At 45.8% G+C, this 24175-nt stretch overlaps 4 protein-coding genes across 6 annotated transcripts in view; 1 reads left to right on the forward strand and 3 right to left on the reverse strand.

Moving 5' to 3' along the window:
* Positions 1-1492: 1492 nt before the first annotated feature.
* Positions 1493-5006, forward strand: cGlr1 (cGAS-like receptor 1). Its single transcript, XM_017178000.3, has 6 exons — positions 1493-1736; positions 2880-2993; positions 3053-3669; positions 3729-3945; positions 4004-4732; positions 4874-5006. Exons 1-5 carry the CDS (start codon positions 1565-1567, stop codon positions 4717-4719), a joined length of 1836 nt encoding a protein of 611 aa, XP_017033489.1. The 5' UTR covers positions 1493-1564; the 3' UTR covers positions 4720-4732; positions 4874-5006.
* On the reverse strand, positions 4734-9851 carry Gpo1 (glycerophosphate oxidase 1). 3 transcript variants are annotated; one of them, XM_017177999.3, is made up of 8 exons: positions 9788-9851; positions 7361-7511; positions 7139-7295; positions 6965-7074; positions 6789-6901; positions 5866-6725; positions 5108-5811; positions 4734-5002 (listed from the first exon to the last, which is right to left on the reverse strand). In XM_017177999.3, the coding sequence occupies exons 2-8, from the start codon at positions 7460-7462 to the stop codon at positions 4868-4870; spliced, it is 2181 nt and encodes a 726-aa protein (XP_017033488.1). In that variant the 5' UTR covers positions 7463-7511; positions 9788-9851; the 3' UTR covers positions 4734-4867. The 3 variants fall into 3 exon arrangements, with proteins under 3 accessions (XP_017033488.1, XP_017033486.1, XP_017033487.1); XM_017177997.3 differs by lacking the exon at positions 9788-9851 and adding an exon at positions 8747-8895; XM_017177998.3 differs by lacking the exon at positions 9788-9851 and adding an exon at positions 8493-8723.
* A 4231-nt stretch (positions 9852-14082) lies between these two features.
* On the reverse strand, positions 14083-18814 carry Rif1 (Rap1 interacting factor 1). The gene is made up of 4 exons (XM_017177988.3): positions 18597-18814; positions 16038-18516; positions 15711-15973; positions 14083-15646 (listed from the first exon to the last, which is right to left on the reverse strand). The coding sequence occupies exons 1-4, from the start codon at positions 18696-18698 to the stop codon at positions 14267-14269; spliced, it is 4224 nt and encodes a 1407-aa protein (XP_017033477.1). The 5' UTR covers positions 18699-18814; the 3' UTR covers positions 14083-14266.
* Positions 18815-20346: 1532 nt separating this feature from the next.
* sli (slit guidance ligand) overlaps positions 20347-24175 on the reverse strand; it is a 55789-nt gene continuing 51960 nt past the window's right edge. The window contains 1 exon segment of the mRNA XM_017177805.2: positions 20347-24134. Within this exon segment, the coding sequence (XP_017033294.3) occupies positions 22059-24134 (2076 nt within the window). The 3' untranslated portion in view covers positions 20347-22058.

Below are 24175 nucleotides of genomic sequence, written 5' to 3' on the forward strand. Positions count from 1 at the left end.
TATATAGACGACACTCACATAGATAGAGCATACTTATCGTGTAACTCAGCATATGCGCCACTCTTTTTCTCTTCCAATTTTCTACTACCACCCGATAACATGGCATATAAACAATGCATCTCTCGCAAATACATAGACATATAACGGGCAGATATATATATATATATATAGTTTTAAGCTAAGCATTAAGTTTTGGCGCCAGCCGCGAGATATGTGCGTCTTTTTACTCTTTTTTACATAAGCATACTTATATATACATATATATTTAACTGAAACGAAACGCAACTGAGCAGAAGAAAGCAAACGAACACACACAGGATCGACGAAAGAGAACCCTCGCAGCCGCAGACCTTGGTTCAGCAGTATCCTGTACATAATCAAAGGGGAGCGATCCTCCGAGAGCAGATCGGGACAGGCCATGACGTCCCTCGAAACCCCCCCCCCCCCCCCCCCCCCCCCCCCGCCCTTTTCCATCTGAACCATCCCAACCAGCTGCAAGTGGTTTCATTTCTCTCCCTCGAAGACCCTCCCAAGACCACAAATCCACAGTCACAGTTTTTTCGAAGAGCTCCATGCTTTATTGGCCTACCGCCTTTGTTACTCTATTAATTATCTATCAATTATCCAAAACGTACCAACTATCGATCGTACTTTTTATTGTTATTGTAAAATATTTTTGCAACTCCCTATAGTATTTAAACACGTGCATAAATAAATGAATAAAACACAAACCAATGTCAAAGCGCGGCGAGCAGCAAATGTAATAACATTCAATTTACGGATCAATGCATTAAGATTGTTCTCTCAATTCTGCAAATGCAAAGCGCTAATGGAAAATCAATACGAATACAACTTAAACTAAAAATACCGATCAATAAAATATTCTTGAAATTGCATTTTAAAAAGCCCTGCCTGGCCGGGTGTCTTATTTTATTTGCGGGAAGTACCAAGATATGTTCCTTTAAGAGGGTTGGGAATCCCCTTAATTCCTTTGTGCTGAGTGCGTGGTTCCCAGAACGGAAGAAGTAAACATATGATGTTTATGTACATTGTTTTGACAAGGATTCTGTTCTTCTGATTCTCTGATTTTGTTTTTAAACAAATATTAGTTTATCTTTTTAGAGTTCTGGTATTTAAAATTTAATTTCAAATAATAAAACGCTTTACAAATTAATAGAAATTATTTTGTAATCAAGAAAACCTTTACAATTTTCTTTTATTTTTATTTGAGTTACTTGTTTACTCTATTATATTTCTTTTTTAATGTATAATTTGTATTTTATTTCTACTAAAATAAAAGGTTTAATTGTTTACATTTATTACACCCAATTAATACAATAATATATTTAAAAAAAGTATCTGTATCTTAGCGTTTCCCACATCGCAGAATTCTTTTACACCAAATCAGCCGGCAATCCGGAGAGCAGAGAACGTCCAAGTCGGAGAGAGAGACACAGTAGAGAAGGTTTCGACTCTAGCCTCAACTCAATTGATGGTTCAGATAGCATTCGGCGGCGATTGGCAACGGTAGCAATTCGGCAGCGGTAACGGCAACAGCAGCGAAATGGCAAAGAATCTGGAGAATAGCCTCATCGAAGCGTTCTCCAAGTACGTCAGCATCGACGAACACCGGCCGGAGTATACCGCCCACTACGATGCCCTGCGAAAGGAGATCTACAGCCAGTGGAGGGGGCACGAGACGGTGGGGAAACTAGTCAACGGATACACACTGGGAGGTAGGTTCTCCAGTTCTCCGCTCGTTTGCCATTTCAAATGTGTATCCGCGGTTTTGGGAGTACGTGTCCCAAAGTGCGAGAAAGTGCAACAAGAATGCACTCGAGTTGTATTTAAACAGGTTTAAAACGAAAATCCATGAAAAAAACATAGTGTTTAATTCACAGCCCGGCTTTATCTGTTTTATTTTCCGGTGGTGATAAGCAAATGTTGTTAAGTGCTGCGAATTAAAGTGAAAGCTAAGCCGAAAGTTCTATGCCCTGGGTGTTAGTGCTATATAAATATTTTTCAAGCCAGTTTATCTAAAACTAAATAAATACATACAAATATTCATCTGCTGATTTAGAGTGTCTGGTATGTGTCTACAAACCATTCACAATCAAATACATAAACTGAAACTGAGACCCCCTTCGGGTATTTGTGTAGGGTACATAAGAAAAGAATTTCTAGAAGCTTCGTCGTTCATTCATAAATTTATTCGTTTTTTTACCCTTGCAGGGTTTTTTGTTTTTATAATCAGAAGCTACTAAGGTAGTAAAGCAGTTACGAACTTTTTTTTTGCATTGTTTTTGCCTTTTGTCTAAACTATTTAAAAATGTATATTTTACTTAAGAAGAAATCGAAAGGGCGCTTCGCTCGGTTTTTTTTTTTTTTTTTTTTGGTTTGAAATATTCCTTAGGTTTTCCAATAAAAGAAACAGGATAATTTGTTGTTTCAAATCATATTTTTCCGAATTGTAGAGCTAAAGGCACCACCGAGTTATTTAAGAGAAAGCTGAGAAGTCTTAATCTGTCGCAAACTTGTTTGTTTACAATGTTTTCAATGGAAACCAAACTGTCGAGCTCAGCATTTTTTACTTTAAACATAAGTGATGGACATCCCATAGTGAAATCCAAGATTTTCAAATTAAAATAAACATCAATGAAAAGACCTAATGCTGGGTGAGGAATATGAGAGATATATATATTTTTTATAAGAACCCAATTAGTTCCGATGGTCAAGGCTGATTTCGCCATATATCAAGCCGATTTTCCAGGAAACAGGGAATACCTTTAGCTTGATAAGATATCTGGCGAACAAACTTTATTGTTTGTTCAACTATTACCTGCTTATAACAAGACAATAAATGTCGACTTCCTTTACAGGAGGCTATGGCGACAAGGTGAAGGTGGGGATGCCGGATGAGTTTGATTTGGTGATTCACCTGCAGTTTCCCGAAAATGACAAGATAATTGTTACAGCGGATCGCTCCAAGCCAGGTGTGAAAAATTTATGAGTTTCGAAATAGTTTACCTCAAAAATTATCCCTTTTGAACAGGCAATGTGATACTGGACATGTCCAAGGTAATGCAGATCCTCGCCAATCAGGAGCACAACAAGGCGGTTTTCCAGCTTTTGCAGAAAATCGTCAACCACAAGCAGCAGCTGCTGGAAGATAAACTGCAGAGCTTGCTCCAGGGTCTGATGACACAGGCCCTCATCAAGATGGGCAACCAGATCGAAGTAAACGGCGTGGTCTCGCTGCTCAAGTACAAGCGATGCGGCCCCGCCCACACGATCGAGGTAAAGGGACGCTACGTGTATTCGGTGGACTTCGTGCCAGCTATCAAGCTGGCGCCTGCCCAGAGTGTCCTAGCTCCGGAACAAAGGCAGCATTTTGGTCAGACCCCTTCGTGGGATGCCGTTCCCAAGCCCATAAAGCCGCCACGGCCTGATAACCCCTCCTTCAGGGCTTCCTACTACGAAGCCGAGAAGAAGCTCATCTACGGCAAGAACAACCTGAAGAACGCCATCCGAATGCTAAAACAGCACCGCAACACCAAAAGTAACATGAGCAATCTGAAGAGCTATTTCATCAAGACGCTCTTCCTCTGGGAGGTGGTCCGGCAGGATGCGAGCTACTGGAATAGGTCGGTGAGCGAGCTACTAATTGAGGTACAAAACAAGTAAAGGGTATATCTGGAAAAGCACCTTGCATAAGTAAGTCTTTCCAGATGCTGACCAAGCTGGCTGATGTCCTTAGCCTGTCCTCGGCCAAGGGCAAGGGCAAGCTGCTCTTCTTCTGGGATCCCAAGCTGGATATGATCGCCGATCTGGACACCAATCAGCGGAAGGACTTGTTCAACTGCGTTATTGGGGCCCAGTCAGACTTTCGTCGGGCCGACGGCAATCTCACCGACGACATCAAGAATCGTGTGAAGAACTCTTTCAGTAATACCCCCAAAAATAAAGCTAAATCCAAACTTTAGTAACTTTACTTTCACTAAAGGCAACGGCGACAAGGAGAAGGAGAAGCTGGAGAACAAGCCTTCAAATGGCCAGGTTATCAACTCCGTCAAAGAGAAGTCTCCACCTGTGGTCAAACCCAATCCAACACCCAATGAACCTAAGAAGAAGGCAGCTGCCCAGACCGAAAATAAACCCAAGGTGAAGGCAGAGCCTGTGCAAGTCAAACCAAATCCAAAACCGAATGTAGAAGTTCAGACAGGAGCCAAAACCAAGGTGAAGGCAGAGCCTATCCAAGTCAAACCAAATCCAAAACCGAATGTAGAAGTTCAGACAGGAGCCAAAACCAAGGTGAAGGCAGAGCCTGTGCAAGTCAAACCAAATCCAAAACCGAATGAGCAGCAGAAGAGCGTCAAACCAAATCCTAATCAGAACCAGCCAAAGGCTGCCAAGGGTGAGACTCCTCCGCCAGTTCAACCCAATCAACCAAAAAAGGCAGAGCCTGAAACTAAGACCAATCCCAATGGCAATGCTACAAAGGCCAAGGCTAACATTCCGAATCCCCAGCCTCAGCCTCAGCCCCAGCCAAAGGCCAAGGCTAACACTCAGACGAATTCACAGCCTCAGCCAAAGACCAAAGCCAACGTTCCACCAAATTCCCAGCCCCAACCAAAGGCCAATCCCAACCAAAATAGTGCCACCAAGCCCCAAACCGAGGCAAGTCCCAAAAAAGAAGAGTCCAGCTGCAGAATTAACTAACTATGAGCCCTGGGTGAGTTGAAAGAGTTTTTATTAACAGCAAAAAGTGTAAATAAGTTTGATCCTAACCATTCGATCCTTAAGCCTAGTCCTCGCCTCAAATGGCCGGGTGATGTGGTTGTTGTCGTTATTAAGTCGCTTGTCCCCTTTACAGACCGCCACCGGAACGGTCCACGCTGATCTTTGTCTTCAGATTGGCCGCCTCGTGCTTCTGCTCCTCCAGCTCCGCCATGCGGGCGAACCGGGAGTAGGCCACATCACCCGTCTTGATGGCCGACATCATCTGGAATTTATTTACAATTTTTATATTAATATTTGTGGAATTTTATAAAACTTGTGCTTGCATATTAAACTGGTTAAATTTTATATATGAAATAATAAGACCCACCTGAAGGTACTCGTCCAGCTCCACCTGGCCGTTCATATTCGTGTCGATCTCCCGCAGAATCTCGTGCAGCTGCTCGCCGGAGACATCGGCCTCGCCGAAGGTCTTCAAGGCCCGACGAATATCGTTGATGGAGACGTAGCCCTTCTTGTCCTTGTCGATCAGCTGGAAGCGCTTGATGTACGTCTGAATCTCCTCCTTGGACAGCTTGATGGGGATGCGCTCCTTGGAGGTACGGTTGACCGTGTGGCCCATTTCGTTGGCCAGGAACTCGGTGGCTGCCTTGATCTGGCGCTCCTTCTCGTCCTTGGACCACTGCAGCTCCTCGCCCATGATGTCCACAATGACGGGCAGAGCCTCCTGAGCGGCCTGAACGTTGAGGAAGGCCAGACGCAAACGGCGGGCGATCATGTCCACGGCAGTGCAGGCGTACTCACGCACTCCGTAACGAATCTCGGCATCGATATAGGGGAACTCGGGATGTATGCGGTTGCCGATGATGGGCCAACGCTTGCCGGTCAGCGAGGCCATCTTGGACACGGCAAAAGCGCGGTCGCCGTACGATTTGGCCAGATGCTGGGCCACCTCGCATTCGAGTCCGAAATCCTGCACCAGGCGGATGTACATGGTTGGGGTCCACCCCTGGCCGCCCTCGATCTTCAGGTAGGAGGTGACGGCCTCGGCCCGCTCAGGCTTAAGATTGCAAGCTGTCGGTGGATCAGATTAAATCCAAGAAGATTAAGGATTTGTTTCAGACTCACCCTTAATGGCCGCATCGATGGTGTGCTCGGCCATCGCCCGGTAGGTGGTCCACTTGCCGCCGGCGATGGTAATGAGATTGGAGGGGCTGACGTGGACGATGTGGTTGCGGGCCAGCGACTGGGTGTCGTCTTTGTTGGGATCCGAGACTAGCGGGCGGATACCACTCCAGGCGGAGAGGACATCGCCGCGGCGAACCTCCACGTCGGCGTTGAGATAGTTCTTAATCTCGCTGAGAATAAACTGGATCTCGTCCTCGGTGGGTGTGGGAGTGTGGGTAATCTCGCAGGGCAGGTCGGTGGTGCCGGCGATGGTCTGTCGCTGCCAGGGCAGGAAGAAGATGACGCGTCCGTCGGAGGTCGAGGGATCCAGCAGACCCATCTGATCGGGGCTGTAGTAGCCAGGCAGCACGATATGGACACCCGAGCTGGGGCAGCAGATGCTCTTCACCGTGGGATTGTCCATCTTGCGGATGGAGTCCGTGAAGGGTCCGGCGGCATTCACAATGCACTTGGCCTTTACGGTAAACTCCTTGCCGGAGATATGATCCTTGACCTTGGCACCGCACAGCACCTGCTTGCCAGTGCCATCATCCTTTTTGAGCAACTCCTTGACCTCCACATGATTGCACACGGTGGCTCCATGGCGGGCAGCCGTCAAGGCCACTGCAAGGCACATGCGGGCATCATCCTGCTGGCCATCATAGTAGACAATAGCGCCGCACAGCTTGTCCTTCTTGAGCATGGGGAACAGCTCCAGAGCGTCCTTCTTGGAGAGATAGTACGAGCTCTTCACATTGCGATCACCGGCCACCAGATCGTAGGCCTTGATGCCCACCCAATAGTAGGGCACCTGCCACCAACTAGGGAAGGAAGATGGGAATTAATAAGGGATCTCTATAAACTTGTTGTATCTTCAAATTTACGTGTAAACTGGCAGCATGATGGGCAGTGGATGGGTCAAGTGGGGCGCGGACTCGAGCATGGTGGCGCGCTCTTGTAGCGCCTCCTTCACCATGCGGTACTGCTCAAGGTCTAACTGAGATGACAGATGATAATTAGCACTCTACAATGGAGGAAGCTGTGAGCTATGATAACTTACGCCCAGAATGGCCTTCTGCAGATAACGCACGCCTCCGTGAATAAGCTTGGTGGAGCGCGATGAGGTGCCGCTGGCAAAGTCATCCAGTTCCACCAAAGCGGTCTTCAGGCCTTTATAACAAAGCAAAGAATTGAATAAATAAAGAGACTAGATGGTGAATCCTTTCCCACTCACCTCTGGTCACCGAATCTAGGGCACAACCCGCTCCAGTGGCACCGCCGCCTATGATAAGCACATCAAACTCCTCGCCGCTCATCAGAGATTTGATCTGATCAGCTCTGGGAGGCAGGGTGCGCTTCCTCTTGGGCGGACGCTGGGTGGAGTTATTCACCTTAAAGAGAGATAACAGAAAAAATTAGAAGGGTTCTGCTGGAGCAATTTAAAGGGAAAACCTACCACATGGGGAGAGTTCCAGCGGTCCAAGGTGTAGGAGGCCAGCACGGAACCCACACAGGCACTGGCGGCTGTTACGCCGAACTTGAACATTCGCGAGGTCATCTCGGGGAACTCTCACGAAGCTATAGAAACGATCGAGATTTTGATTGTGCTGGAAAAAGGTTAAGAGAAAGAATAAAGAATTTATTAAATATTATTTTAAATATATTATAGAGTAACTAAGTTCTTAAGTAGGAAAAAAACTATTAAGGTTTACTTTAATTTCTGTAGATCTTAAATCTAAGTATTATTTATGGAATTTGGAAAACTCAGAGCTTGGGAATCTTTGTTAGTTCTTTATTATATTACTATTAAAAATAGTTTATTATTATTTATTATTATCGTGTTTTTCAAATACTTGTTTTTATTTATAAACAATATACTTTATTTTCCTATTCAAACCTTATGGTTTTTTGTACCTTTTAAGTTTTTAATTTTGTATAGTAAATTGTATTTACATCTGACACAATTTTGTATTAAGTTATTAACCAAAGAACTCTCTATTCCATTCGTAGAACCCAACACAAATGTAGCTTTCTTTATGTACAATGTAAAATGTTTATTTAAACACTATTCCAGCTCTCACAAATGTGTGTCGTGACACATCTGAATAAGTACTGACGCTTTAAACTTGTTTTATCTATATCTCTTCGTTTCAATTGGAATTTGATGATATCACAAAAACACTATAAATCTGGCCTGAAACAACCAACATATAATGACCCAGAGAGAGGCTGAGATATAGACAAGAGAACCGAAACCGAATTGGCACTATTCTCTTGCTCTCTCTCTCTTAGCTCGTTCACAGCTGACTGAAGCTTTTTGCCCCCAAAGCTTTGGGGCAAGCAGAGACCAAGCTCCTCTCTCATTGGAAGGGCGGAACACTCTCCACATTGCCCATCCACTGGGACAGACAAAGTGTGTTAAATCAATACCGCTAGAACCGACTACAAGATGAGCTGAATATTGGGATGTGGGAAGGCACATCATAATCCTTAATGCTCCAGACTGGAGAACTCCTTAGTGGCAGATCCAATCCCTTCTAAGAAACCACTTCAATCCAGTTCGGCCTCGTTAACGATTCTGTGTTTACCTTTTGGCTTCCAGGCCGCGAGTGCTTCAGCAACAGACTGAATCCGAAACCGAGTCCGAACCGAAAACGCACGATTTCCGACGACTCTGAGTGTATATGCGAATGTGAATGCGAACGGAACGTTTTTCGCGGGCGTAACAGCATGTGAAAATGATTACATCAGAGTTTGAGTCACTTTTCCGCCGCCGTTCTGGTCTTGTTCCTCGTTCTCTCGCATCCACACTCGGCCAAGGCAAATCGCCTATTGAGCTCACCTACTGCTCTGGATTGCTTGCTGGGCGCTATGTGTGCTGTGATTCCTTATCCGTATGCCTGGAACTGAGAACTGGAAGCGAATCACCTCCTCCGCTTGCTCTGTCCGTTTGAATCGCCAGTCGCCGTCGCTCTGCGAAAACTGCACTGAGCTGCAGCTTTTTTTGCCGCTCGGCGCAAAACTTTTGGCTGCAGTTCGTGTCGGGAATCAGCTGTTCATGTAGTGCCACGCCCCCCTTAACACCTCTGGGGTCCCCGGCTAATTAGCCAATTGGCAAAAGGCTAGGTATCCGAAAGATACTCGTGCGGTAGACTGCAATTTCTCTTGTCAGAGGTGCCAACAAGATCGCTTGTGATAAACTGCAAGCTATATCTCAGAGCAAAAATGGGTCTAAACAATCCGTAGGGTTTGAGGTAATAAATCTTTTAGGAATACCCAAAGCAGAGCTGCCCAAGCGGTGTTCTTGAGGGCTTCAAACGATTCGGAATTTCTCACGAAACTTGTCGAAGCTTCTCTGGGAGCAGATCGGATCCTAACGATCCTTTTGTCGTATTTGTTGGACCAACATTTAGTCTTAGAGAATATTTATTATATTTAATTTAATTAATTAGGGGTTTTTTTTTCTTAAACAATTGTATAGTAACCCTTATATAAAGGTTTTAATTAAGGTATCAACAGGAACCTTCCCCATTTGGTGTTCTTTCACAGTCCTTTAAGAATTTCTTATAAATATTATGCACATTTTCTGTTAAAATACCTAACGTTTATGGTTATGTTCACAAAAACAAAAGAAACTTGCTCAAAAAAGTCTTGAGTCATAATCACATTATTTATAAAGTCACTCTGCATTATTTAATTCGGAAAAATCTATGAAAAGTGATACCGAAACAAGCAAATCTTTAATTATTTCGCGCCACCGCCGATTATATCAAGAGATTCGCCAAAACAACAACCCGACAGCAGAAGCATCTATATAAATCTATAGAGATCTGCCGAGCATAGATCTCAGTGTATATAACCTCTCTCTAGCCGTGTATTCTACCTCGGATTTTGGCACCTGCGAGATGCTCCACGTCGTGTCCCGAGCGAATTTATTCTGTAACTGTCGGCGGACGGGCTGCGTATCAGATATTTTTATTATTTTGCGCTCTCGGCACGCCAGATTATTCAATTATGTGGCACTGGCGGGGAGCAAGGCTGCTCTTTAGTGAATTTCCACCGAAATCGAATCAGGAACATAGCTCTTGGCTGATAACAGCCATTTCACAAGTGCTTTACGCATTTCGAGGTACCCCGACGCGCCGTAGCCGTCGTCATGGCAGTTTTATGAATGAATCATGGAGACGAAAGTCCAACCGGCAGAGGTGGTACCTATGTATATATATGTATATATCTCTGTAGAGGCCATCCACACATTGCCCAAAGATCAGCTGGCGAGACAGAGAGCAGACAGTTCAGGAGACTCAAGTGCCGACGGATACGTCACGGCGTACACGAGATGCGGATGGGTTAGGTAGGTCAGTTTCACTTGCGCAACTCGAGCAAGAACTTTCCATGGCTATTTATATGCCAAGAAAAGAGACCTGCCGGTTGGTAGCGGAACAGCGGACCTACAAATGACCTTGGCATTCCCTGAAAATAAAAAGAAACCCAGCGTCTGGCTAATTGTGCCGAAAGCGCACTTATCACGCCGCCTGTAACTGATACAAAGTATCCAAGAATTGTCCGGCGGACGCGGACACTCAACACGCAGCAGCAGCGTGCAGAGCGGAGAGAGACTCCGCCCACGCTGGAATATTGCTTGCACAACTGCCAGCAAGTCGGCAACGGAGACGGAGACACATACCTTTGGGTTATACATATAACCTCCATACATATATGTTAAAAAATGTGTACACAGAAAAATAAATTGAGAAAAGATCATGGCTTAATGGATACCTTGTTAAGTTTGTTAATTTATGATCCAAAAAAATGTATTCTTGAACTTTTATGAAATTGAAATTAATTAAAAAATATTCTAAATGATCTAACAGACCATCCTTAAATTATAAACTTTTACAACTGAACCCAATAGTTTTTATCATATTCCTTTAATTTGTATATAAAGTATACTAAGCACATACTTTTCCCTCTCTGTAGCCATCATAGTCGTCGCTATTCCGTATCTCTATCTGCCGATGTCGGCGACGACGCGTTGTTTGCTAGCACGTGAACATTATCAGTGGACGCGACGACCGGCGGGGTGAATTTGACTTTGCCGCGACCACAACTACAAATCAACCAGATAGGCTTGGGGACCGGCAAATGGTTAACTGACGGCATGCCCTCCACTGAAGGTGGAACAGCCTGACCCCCAAAAAATATCAAGTATAAATAGTATTTGTTAAATCCAAAGGTAGATTAGGTTTATGAGATGCTCTATAATAAAAATGTATTTATTTTAAACCCTTTCCCTAAATATTTAATTAAATCCATGGGGAACAGTCTTGTCATCATGGCGTATACGCAATATCTTATCTTACTCACTAGTTCATTGAGCTCTTCAACGATTAGTGATCAGAAATTAATCGCTAATCATCGTTAGTTTTTATCTGTCTGCTTGAAATTGTTAACTCAGACACTAACTGAGTTGTCGTCACCATGGGGCGTAGCCGGAATCACAAATTGACACAAACAAGCATTAAATTGATAAGGTGGACACCCCACACTTTAATGTCAATCGATTGATTAGGCGGGAAAAGTGCGTTTCAAAAGTGTAGGGAAAAGCAGAACGAAAGCTAAATATGGAAGCCTATATTTTTATACCCTTGATATTTCGTTCTTGCAGACATGGCTTAATCAAGAATATATGATTTATAGGTTCGTTATTAGTTTATAATAAGCTCAAACGGGTAATTAAAATGTTAGTATTTATCCGTAATTTTCTATGATAATTTTTTGGAGAAATGAAACTTTCAAAATATCATAACTAAGCCAAAAAAGCATCAAATTCAATTTGGAAAGCTTTTCTTTGTTGGTTTTGAATAGGCTAACAAATCTGCATACTTAACTTAATATTTAAAAAATTTGAAATTTTGGCTCATTTTAAAGAATTTTAATGATGTAACTAACCCCTTATCAATTTTTGAAAAAAATGAAAAAAAAAATGTTTTTTTCCGGACATGGCTAGAAAGAATCGCCTGTTTATGCTGATCAAGAATATATATGGTTTATAGGGTCGGAAATGACTCCAAATCTAAATTTTTAAATTTTTTTCTGAATTTTAAACATTTTTTTCGGATGTCTTACAATTATTCTAAATTAAATTTTTTTTTAAATTTTTAAAACTTTTCTGAATTCTTAAAATTTTGCCTGAATTTTTAAATTTTTTTTCTGATTTTTTAGAATTTTTTTTTAGAATTTGTTAAATTTTTTAAAATGTAACTGCCAAATTTAAATTTGAATTTAACTGTCAAATTTGAATTTAACGACGATCAGTTTCAGTGTGCCCAGGTGCAGTTGTAAAATAACACCTAAATATAGATTCAAAAGGTTTGAGTCCGAGCTAACTTGCGCCGGCTCCTAAATGGTTTGAAACTCGGACTTTTTATAACAGTTTATACCAGTTTTCAGTTGCTTACTGCTGGTTTCTGTTCGCCTGTTTCCCCAATTTGGGAAACGGGCAATTTGCTTGGAAATGCTCGGAAATTTGGATGGGCTGTCGTAGGGATGTTGTTGTAAAAAGGCTGTTGTTGCCATCAAGCTGTTGTTGTCGGCAACAAATAGGTATAAATGCATAAAATGAAATATAACAGTTTATACCAATTATTATTTTTGCCCAAAAGTTTTTATAACAGTTTATACCAGTTTTCAGAGGCTTGCTGCTGGTTTCTGTTCGCCTGTTACCCCAGTTTGGAAAGCGGCCAAATCGAATAAAAAAATTTGCTCACTTGCATCAGTGATGCTCATATAGCTATATTGCAATATTGGGAGGCTATAAAATCGGGCTTAATGGCAGTGATGCTCATCTGGCTATATTGCAATATTGGGAGGCTATAAAATCAGACTTTGCATCAGTGATACTCATTTAGCTATTTTACAATATTGGGAGGCAATTTATCAGGCTTAATGACAGTGATGCTCATCTAGCTACATTTCTTTATTGGGACAAAATAGATAGATGAGCATCACTGAGGCAAAGTCAGTTTCAGTGTGCCCAGGTGCATTTAAGCAACATTTTAGCCAAAAAATTTACAATATGGTCACATCTGGTTTGAGTCTTCGCTTACTCCAAGATCAATGGTTCGAAACTTGGACTTTTTATAACAGCTTATACCAGTTTTCAGTTGCTTGCTGCTGGTTTCTGTTCGCCTGTTACCCCAATTTGGGAAACGGGCAATTTGCATGGAAATGTTCAAAAATTTGGATGGGCTGCTGAAGGGATGTTGTTGTAAAAAGGTTGTTGTTGCCATCAAGCTGTTGTTGTCGGCAACAAATAGGTATAAATGCATAAAATGAAATATAACAGTTTATACCAATTGTTATTTTTGCTCAAAAGTTTTTATAACAGTTTATACCAGTTTTCAGTTGCTTGCTGCTGGTTTCTGTTCGCCTGTTACCCCAGTTTGGGTAATGGCCAAATTGGATGGAAATCTTTGCTCACTTGCATGAGTGATGCTCATCTGCATCAGTGATGCTCATATAGATATTTTTTTTGCATTGTTGGTAGAAAATTGCATCTCACTAGCTGCCAGTGATGCTCATATAGCTATTTTGCATTATTGGGAGAAAATGGCATCTCACTAGCTGCCAGTCATGCTTATCTAGCTATTTTGCATTATTTGCATTTATTTCTCACTTATTGTCAGTGATGCTCATCTAGCTATTTTGCATTATTGGGACAAAATGGCATCTCTCTAACTGCCAGTGATGCTCAACTAGCTATTTTACATTATTGGGACAAAATCGCATCTCACTAACTGCCAGTGATGATCATCTAGCTACATTGCATTAATGGGACAAAATGGTATCTCACTAACTGTCAGTGATGCGCATCTAGATATTTTGCATTAATGGGACAAAACGGCATATCACTAACGGTCAGTGATGCTCATCTAGCTATTTTGCATTAATGGGACAAAATGGCAACTCACTAACTGTCAGTGATGCTCATCTAGCTATTTTGCTTTGATGTTTCTTTCATTTTCCACCGCAAGACAGCCCTTCTATTGAGCCTATTTAAATTATCCCACTCAGAAAAAACCGCGATATGGGCGAAACTGATAAATTTGCACTGAAAATGTCAAGATTAAAACCCAGTTTTTGCCTACAACAATCCCTTTCCCAAATAATTTCTCATACTTAATTAATTGAAATTTATTGTAAAATGCAATTCTTTGCAGCCGAAACATAATACGCCAACGGGCATACATAAAATCTTAACTTAAACTAAAATCGAACTAATACTAAGCAGATACAGTTGATTTCCCCTCCTTTACAAGGACCATGGCCGTCTGTTTGAACTTCCAGCTCTGCAACCCACTCACAGGTTGGAGGAGGAGTCTGCCGCTGTCTCGGCCACGTTGTCGGCGCCGGCCAGCATGGATGCGAGTCCACCCGCCTTGGCCTGAGATGTGGAGCTGCTGTTCCGCTCGCGTCGAGTGCGCATCAGCAGGTCAATGAGATCGAGCAGCTGGTCATCGCCGGGGCTGCACTGCAGCAGGAGCTGCTGGACAAAGGTCAGGCGCTCGACTTCAGAGCGGGGACCGCTCTTGAGGATCTCGGGCACCTGGGCCAGCAGGCCACTGCGGCAGCTCTGGCTGATCTTGGACTTGGCACAGACATAGTCCAGCACCGAGTTGAGGTTGAGGCGGTCGCACACCACCGACGAGAGATTCTCGCGGACGGCATGGTCCAGGAAGTCCTTGGAGTGATTCTCCGACAGCGTCTCCAGCACGTTCGTTTTCAGCTTGTCGTTGGCCGCCATCTGCGTAGAGAGGAACTTGGCCACGGTGCCGGCGTTCTTAAGTTCACCCTTGTCAAAGTAGCGCTGGAGAACAGTCTCCAGGGGCATCTGCTCCACCACCAGATCGAGGGCGGCCTCTGGATCCAGAACGGCTAGATCCTGGCCAACTGTTTCAACTTCTGGCTCTATCTCCATGTGCTTGGTCTGCTCTACATTGTGACTTGCGTTATGCGTGACCGTTGTGTCATTCCACTTCAAGCTGGTAAAGGCATCCTCTTCGGCAGCTTCGCCCGAGGACTTGTCCAAACTTTTGTCCGTCGTCGCCGTCCTGGCCGTTTGTTCGCTGGCAAAACGCTCAATCTCAATGATGCTGTCCAGGCGTCCTCGTCTCCTCAGCGCCTGACGTGCCTCACTGGTCTGGGCCACCTTCTCCATCATCAGGCAACGCTTGGGTTTGAGGCTGCTGCGCTGCTCATCGGTGTCCCTTAGGTACTCCTTGGTCACGGACACGGGTGGGTCATGGAAGCTCACTCGCTTGCGTTTCAAAGCAGGCGAATCCAAGGTCATATCGTCCAGGCTCTCGCAGCGCAGCTTGCGCTTCAGTATGCTCACCGAGGGACTGGCCGAGGGCGAGGGTAATCTCTTGGAGAATACCAGCAGATCCTTGGGCGGCGGTGCCTGAATTGGAGTAGAAGTGTAGTCGGTGCCTGTCAGCTCGTTTAGCTCGCTGGTGGGCGTGGACACCTGTTCGGCCCGATCCAAGACACGTGCCGGTGTTCCCTGGTGCTGAGATGCACGTGACATGGCGACGTAGGGCGAGCCGGCGGCAGTGTCTAGTTTCTTATTCCGAATCATATTGATTAGCTGGGCTCCGCGACCTGTCAGGTGGCCGGTCGGTTTGGGCCGCAGCGTGGGACTCGAGGAGTTGTTGGTCTGCTTGCGATCCGGTGGGGAGTTCTGTAAAGGATTAGGGGTTTATTTAAGATCTGGAAAGGTTTAAAAAGGGGTTACAGTTACTCACTAAGTTGCACAGACGCGTTGGGTTTGTCTTCTTGGGGGATGTCTCCCCGGCTGGCACAGCATTCCCGGCTTCGGCATTGCTTCCCGGCAACTGGGTCGAGGGCACCGCCTCCAAGGGCACTACCTCCGGTGGAGTTAGCTGAATCTCCGGAGCAGGTGCCGGTTTCTTAACTGGTTCTGGCTCGGGTTCAGTTTCCACTTCCGGGAAGAGATCTTCGCTCTGCACAGGGGTGGGTTTCAAGGCCTTTGTCTGCTTGCCGGCAGCTGTTGAACACACAAGTCTGGGGATTAAGATATCCAGGTACAAATGCTACCTGATTTTGCTTACCTGCTGCCTGAGACTGAGGGGTCGGGGGTGGTGGCAGTTTCTTGGGCGATCTGAGCTGGCGTTCAGGTGTAGGCGGCGGCGGTGGCGGCTCCGTTTCCTGCTGAACCGCTCGCTTTCGTGTCTGTCGAATTGGCAGCTCCTCCTTGACCTTGACCTCTTCCTCCTTTTGGGCTCGCGTCTTACGGCCGGATTTCTTGCGGATGGGCGTGGCCACAGCTTGTTCCTTGATACCTTGATCTTTCTCTGACTCATCACTGGGTGTGCTCTCGATCACCTCCACTTCAGCCTCATTATTGTCACCGGTCAAGGCCAGCTCACCCTGTTTACTCTTGGCAATGACCACCTTCTTGGGCGTCCAGGGCTTGAGAGAGGCAGAGTCCTGGGACTGGCTCATGTCATTGTACAACGCCGGAATGTCCGACTTCTCGGCAAAGCGCTCCTTCTGGCGATCCGTCAGCTTTTCGGGGTTCAGGCTCCACACTGAGGGGATGATGACAAAGAGATCGTCGCCCTTGAAGATGTCCCTCACCTGATTGGCCATGCTCTTCATGGGCAGCTTACGGAACTTCTCCTGGATGGCCCGCTTCCACTCCTCCAGGAAGCCGCCCTCGCACTTCTGCTTGGCCCAGCACTGAATGCCTGCGGACAGCGTGGGCTTCAGGGAATCAAAGACCACCATGAGCTCGTTCTGGCGCAGCTCCAGCACCAGGTTGCGCAGCGTGTTCAGGCAGGCCTCGAGCATCTGTTGGGAGGACGGATGCTCAAAGACGGTCTGCAGCAGGGCAAAGACATCCTTATGCAGGGGTGTCTCCTTGCAAAGACCCAGCTTCAGCACGGCGGCCACATAGGCGTCAAAGAGCTCAGCGAAAAGGGGCTCATCCTTGCTCTTTAACAGTTCCGTCAGGGTGACCTTTAGGTCACCCACGAATCTTCTCCTTTCCGGGGCGTTGTGTCCCGCATTCAGTAGTTGCTTCCACTGCTCGCAGAAGGAGCCATCGAAGACGTTGCTGGACCGGCGACCGGCAAAGGCAGCCAAGGTCTGGAGAGGCCACAGCAGCCACGTGTCCATCAGCGAAGCATTGTGCGCCACGCGGTATTCCAGAGCATTGTTGCGCAGGTAGTTGCTCAAGGCCTGCGACACCTGCCTCCACACGTGCAGCTTGACGGCGAAGCCCTCGAAATCCTCCTCCTCGTTGGCCTGCATCAAGTGCTCGGCAAAGGAGCCCAGCAGCCGGAACTCGTTCTGGTTGCCCGCCTCAAGGCGATCGGGGGCGAAGATGCAGGCGATGCTGCGCTGCAGGATGGCCGCTGGCACTTCTTTCCTGGACTTTAGAATCAGCTTCAAGAAGGCCTCCAAAACATCTAGTTGATCGCTTCCAGAGACACGCTCCATGGCAAGACCCTCGCCGGCAATGTTGTTGAAGAGGGCACGCGCCACTCGACCGCCCGAGGCATCTTCGGCGAGGAGTATCTTCTCGATCTCGCCACAGCAGGCCACATTAAAAGGCGCCACGGCCAAGCGGAACATGGCCAGGAAGAGATTCCGCACGAGCAACTGCAGCAGAAGCTGCTCCGCCTCGGTGGCATCATTTTGGGTGAGCAGCTTCAGCCCCGAGACAGCGGCTTGGAGAAGGGGCCGCCAGTTTTGCTGCAACGACTCGGCGCTCATCAGAGCCGACGGCAGGGCGAGCGTCTCCAGACGCAGCTCCCTAAACAAACGCTGCAGCGCCTCATTGTGCTCCACGCCCCAAAGGGCCACTAGGCAGGGCAGGGCCAATTCCCTGGCCGTTTGGTAGTTGTGAGCCAGACCCGTGGGCAGGTTACGCGTTCCGCCGCCGAAAGTGAAGCACAGAAAGTGCTCCACGGCGCCCTCGAAGGACTTGGGCAGCTCCTTGTCCAGGCACGTGAGCAGGTACCACCAGACGCGCAGCTTGATGCCGCTAACGTGAGAGGAACGCGACTGCGAGGTCCTCAAGGGGATGAGCAGCAGGCGGAGCCTCTTGCCAGAGGCCAACTCGTCGTAGGCGGCGAAGATCTTGATGAGCACACGCCAGCAGAGAAAGGCCTCCGAGCGGACGCCGTTGTCCGGGTTACGGAAGCCCAGCTCCACAACGGCCAGGAATTTGTTGATGTACACGCAACCGCGCAGCAACTCCTCGTCCATGATCTGCACCAACAGTGTCCAGATCTTGTGCCAGTTGGAATTCTTGGCGTCGCGCATCTCGCCAATGAGGTTGGCATACTTGTTCACGAATTCGCTGCGGATGCTGGGCCAGCACCTGGCCGAGTGGATGGCGGCCACGTCCAGGGCCACCAGCGCCTCTGCCAGTGCGCCAATGGCGCGATCCTGTATCTTGCGCTCTTCATCGAACATCAGCGGCAGGATGTCGCCCAGCCAGAACTCCACCAGCTCGTCGTCGGTGAATGAAGTGGACGTCAGTCCGGAGCTCTTGCAGCTGCTGGTCAGCAGGTCGATCATCTGCCGGGTGATTGCAACGGGGGGAAAAGGGGTTTTGGTGCCAGGTGAGGGGGGATTAGCATGCAAGGTGGCCTACTTACGTTGCAATAATGCTGACGGCGGCCAGCGGCGAGCACTTCTTTGGCGGAGAGCTGCACCGTGTGGTAGGAGCGCCCCGCCTCTGCGCCGAAATCGATGTCCATGCTCAGCGTTGGGATGCACTCGATCTGCTTGCTGTGATACTATTCACTTTCCACTTTTTGCAACTGCCACAAGAGGTTTTTCGCGCTGTTTAAAGAATAAGAATAAGAAAAGCGCGCGAACAGCCGTGCAGCTGTGCCGAATTAGCTAGTTTCCCGCTAGATCTGGCGGTTTTCAAAAGCCGATAACCGATAACTCCGCAATGCCTTTCATCCCTGAAATCAAACAGGTGGCAACGACATTTTTGATATATAACGGTTTTTTAAGAGTCATTTGAGTTAAAATGTGAAAATTTGGTCAATCGGATCCATTAAATCAGTAAAAAAGTAAATAAATATATTATGCGAGTAAGGAAATAGCATTTTAGAGTAGGTTTTTTTTATAGATCAGTACCATTATTTGGAAACTGGTTAAGAAAAATGTTTATAAATTAAATTAGGCAAGTCAATAAATTCGTTTTATTTTTGTTACCAAAAAGTTCAAGTTATTTAGAGCAGTTTCTCATTGTAGAGTTAAGAATTACTGAGTAATTTAACTGACAATGGTAAACAATATAGTTATTGAAGCTTTTTTATACCCTTTCGGGGTATTATAATTTCAGTCAGAAGTTTGCAATGCAGTGAAGGAGATGTTTCCGACCCTATAAAGTATATATATTCTTGATCAGCATCAACAGGGGAATCTTTCTAGATATGTCAGGAAGAAATCGATTTTTTTGCCATTTTTGCAATATTTTATAAGGGGTTACATCATTAAAATTTTTGATTTTGATAAAAAATTGAATTTTCAAAATTTTTAAATGAAGTATGCAGATTTATTAACTGTAGAAAGTCTTGCACAGAATAGTTTTCCGATTTAAATTTAATGCTCTTTTGGCCGAGTTATGATATTTTTAATTTAAAAATAATCAATAAGTTTTTTAATATAAAAAATCCGATTTTTTAATACAAAATAACATTTTTCTAAGTCAAGGAATCATTTCCGACCCCATAAACCATATATATTCTTGATCAGCATCAACAGGGGAATCTTTCTAGATATGTCCGGAAGAAATCGATTTTTTTGCCATTTTTGCGAAATTTGATAAGGGGTTACATCATTAAAATTAGCAAAAATGACCAAAAATTTTGATTTCTTAAAATTTGAAATTTGGTATGCAGTTTTTTTAAATTAATAAAAATTAACACAAAACTGCTTTCCGAATCGAAATTAATGCATTTTTGGCTTAGTTATGATATATTTTAATTGTTACCTGCAAGGTTATACAAACTTTGGCTGTCCAAAGTTAGCTTTCTTTCTTGTTTAGAATTTAAAACTGCAACTACCTTTAATTCTTTCTTGAATATTTCTATCACATATTTCTTTACCAAAATACTACCTATTCATACGAGATCTCCGTCAAATAATACACTTTCCCAGCTTTATTTTAAACATTTTTGTCATCTTTATTAGGAAATAAATATTACACACAGAAATGAATGTCATATAATTTCGAATTTCACCCCATTGCTAGTCGAAAATGCATCGATTGTTTCGGGTACGAGAGGTTCGTTCTCTTCCTAATTAATTAGCTGAACACAATTTTGCGGCTGCGAACCGTCGAAAGCTTCGTCGATTTAAATTGAAATTGCAAAATGAAAAAACTGATAATTAACTTGGTTTAGCAACAGCTAATACACATATTATGTATATATGCATATATATTTGTCAATAGGTTATACATATAGTATGCGTGTATAATTGGTGTGTGAATAATTAATAAAAATAATACATACAGTACGGATACGGATACGAATACAAATACACGGTTTAAATATATATATAAAAGAGAACTAAGGTGGACCAAAAGGGGCTATTACACACGTATCTCGTATATGCATATATAATATATATGGATATAAATAGTGAAAAATAGTCAAAAACATTTTACATATACATCGTATAGGGGGGCTCATACATATATATATAGTACATACAGCATACATATAGGTATATATAGATTAGTATAAATAATTATTATTATGTAGGTTCCTTCGTTAAATGCGATTCGATTTCGTTTCGTTTCGATTTAGGTCTAACTTAGGTCGTTAAGTGTTAATTGTTTAGAGATTTACATGCGACTACCCAGCTTAGATGTTGTTATCCGATCATTTATCAATTATCATTTATCATTATGTTTAGGTTTTTGTTCTTCAATTACTTTAGTTTAGTTTAGGTTAATGGTAATATTAGTTACGCTCCGATTTGCACACATTTTTAGCAACTAATCCTAGGAAAACACTTGCAACTATTTGCTGGAAATTCGTTACACGTTTTGGGGGCCTTTGTTTCGTTTCGATTCTTTGTGGTTTCTCCTCCGATTCTCTACGTTCCTTTGAGCAACTTAGCCTAAGAAGGTGTTTATCATTATTATCCTTTACTCGTTATTTCTTTGAGAATCCTGCGCGGAGCGTTTAAAACGTCTGTCGGTGCAGGATTTGTGATGCGTGTGTGTGTGTGTGCGGATTTTCTTTTCTTTCTTTCTTTTTTAACTTTAACTTTAGTTTAGTTAATTTAGTTATTCGACTCCATCTGGTATCCTGGCAACAACAACTGTGTTTCTGTTTCGTTTTCTATCTACAAAAGGAATCGGTTTTCTACATCCAATTGGAGGCGAGTTCCTTGACTTGTGGCGGCGAAGAGAGGGGAATGTGTATGTTTGTTCATGCTGGGCGGGTGAGGAGGACCCTTTTGAGGGGTCAGGACGTGGCACATGCAATGACTTGCTTAAAGCTTGATTACTCTGATGATGATGATGGTGGTTCCGATGATGCAGGGAAAGGCACAACAGAGCGTGCGAAAGAAGGAGCTGGGTAGCTAATTTCCAGCGGACTTGGCAGGGGCTACAGTTGCGTCTCACATATATATAGATACCGGGATCCGGATCAGGATCTGAATCTGAATCTGGATCGATCGATCGCGTATTATGGTTCTGTTATTATGTACATCGCCTGGGTAGCTTGCACTAGTAAATAGATATTATATATGCGAATATATATAGAATACATGGGTGGCCAGGACACGGACGATCCTTGGCCGAAGGTTTAGATATATGTACGTATATAAATATAAAGAAAAGCGGAAAGGGAAAGGGGAAGGAAAGCAAATCGATGCCGCTGTGTCTACAAAGATAATGCGATTAGCTGCTGAATATAGAGATGTATATGTGCTATATGTATATGGCATATGGTTCGAGTACGAGTACGAGTATATATACGAGTATATATGGGCATTGATGGCATCCTCCACAGATCTGGACTTGGGGAATGAAGAAGCAGGGACAGGAACAGGGACTGGGGGACATCGAACCCCCCTTTGTTGTACTACCAGTGCATCATGCGCAGCTGATCGAGGATTCGCTGCTTGAAGAAGGTGCCCAGCATACCGAAGACCGTCGATACGGCGGCCACGCCCATCATGACCTGCATGATGCAATGGATGCCGGACAGCTCCTCTTCAGTCTGCTGGCGATGGCGATGACGCGCCCTATGATGCCGCCTGCCACCGTTCTCCTGCAGCCGCTGCAGTCGCTCCATATCCTCATCGAACTGCGGCACAATGGCCAGGTTAATCACCTCGGTCTTCGAGAGCAACTGCTCGTTGGCTATTGTGTGCGCCTCGGTGGCACCCTTGCTGGTGGCCTCGTTGTGCTCTTTTTCGCGTTCCCGCTGCTTCTCCAGCTCGCGCACTCGTGACCGCTCGTCCAGCATTGTGTTGTCGCGACTAAAGTCAAAGTCCCGGCTGGCGGGGATCAGCGGCTGCTGGAGCGTTCGCCCCGAGGTGGGAAACTCGGCCAGGTTCACCTTGGTGAGGAACTGATGTCCGCCGAGTGAAGCGCTGCGGGATACGTCCGAGTCCGGCAGGGGCGGCGGAGGTTGCTGCGTAGGCAGCTGGTCCCGAACTCGCGTCTCCTGGAACTGATTCTTCTTGATGCCCAGGACCTCGGACAGTGGCCGGTTGATCATGGGCAGTAGGGAATCTGAGGTGGGCCGAATGATGAAGGATCCTCCCGGCTGAACATTAGCCGGCGGCTCCACAATCTCCGGCTGCAAGGGCTTGGGCGTGCTGGCTGTGAGAGAGGGTTTTCCAGCGCCCCCCTCACCTGCACTATCCTCTGCATCCTCGCTATCCGTGTAGACAGAGTCCTCCGAGGAAGAGGAATCCTCGGACTTGGCCTTGGGCGCCTCCTTGGCCGGCTTGCCCGGCGTGAACTTGTGCGTGAGATTGCGAATGGGCTCGTACTTGGAGCTCTCCGAGTCTCCGCGATAGAGCAGCGCCACCTTGCCATCGGGCGTCAGAACAGGCGTAATCTTGGGGTGTGGCGACGGAAAGCGATGACTGCTCTCGGGGTCCGGCGACAGGGCGTCAAAGTCGGTAAGCGCCGGCTTCTTTTGCTGCTGCTGCGCGGCATCCTTGTCCGCATTCTGATCCTTGTCCGTCTGCTGGTACACAATGCTCACCTTGCCCAGCGGCGTCGATATAATCTTGATGGCATCATTGCCATTCTTGCGATGGTAAGGACCACTCTTGCGCTGCTGCTGCTGGGAGCCAAAGAAGCCGCGCCCCTGGTTCTCGCCCGTATCGGCAAACTCGTCATCGACGCCGTCATCGCCGTCCTCGCCATCCTCGTCATCGTTGGCAAAGTGGCCGCTGCTCTCGCGCAGATCGATCGCAGTGCTCGGCACGGCCACCGCGACGGCTGCCTCGGGAGGCACGGCCTGTGACTCGGTGAGCAGCTTCTTGCGTATATTCTCCAGCTGGCTCTCGCGGAAGCTGTTGCTCGGCCGGAAGCGTGACCGGAAGCCACCAAAGCCGCTGCCCTCCTCGTTGACGAAGTGCTCCTCATCGGCACGCGGTTTCGCCGTTCTTGGACGCTCCATGGCTATGCGTTCATCATCCTCGTCATAGCCCATATCCTCCTCCTCCTCCGGCACACTCACCAGACCCTTGGGATCGGGCAGCTGCTCGGGCTCCTCATCCTCTTCCTCTGCATAATCATCCTCGATACCATCATCATCATCATCGTCGTCTTCATCGAAGACGGTATCGTCGTAGAGATCGGCCTGCATGCCATCCGTTTGCTCCGTGGGATAGTCTTCCTCCCCCAACTCTGTTGTCTCCTCCTCCTCCTCCTTTGCATTCACACTCACACTCCCTTCCTCCGCCCCCTTAACATCCTTGCTATCCCTAGTGCTATGGCTAAGACTATCGTTACTATTACTACTACTATAAGTTAGATTTAAACCTGTTCCTAAACTAACATCTAAGCTGCTATTGCTCCGCTCGAGCAATTGGGTAGTCGCATCTTTCAGTCAGTAGCATTTCTTGGTGCATCCGCACTTGCGCACGATGTCCAAGTTCTTGATGTACTTGCGGTTGTTGCTGCACACCATGCGCACCTATTGGAGGGAAGAAAGATTAATCACATGACTTGACCAAG

This window comes from Drosophila kikkawai, chromosome 2R (assembly GCF_030179895.1).
Source record: "Drosophila kikkawai strain 14028-0561.14 chromosome 2R, DkikHiC1v2, whole genome shotgun sequence".
Classification (NCBI taxonomy): domain Eukaryota; kingdom Metazoa; phylum Arthropoda; class Insecta; order Diptera; family Drosophilidae; genus Drosophila; species Drosophila kikkawai.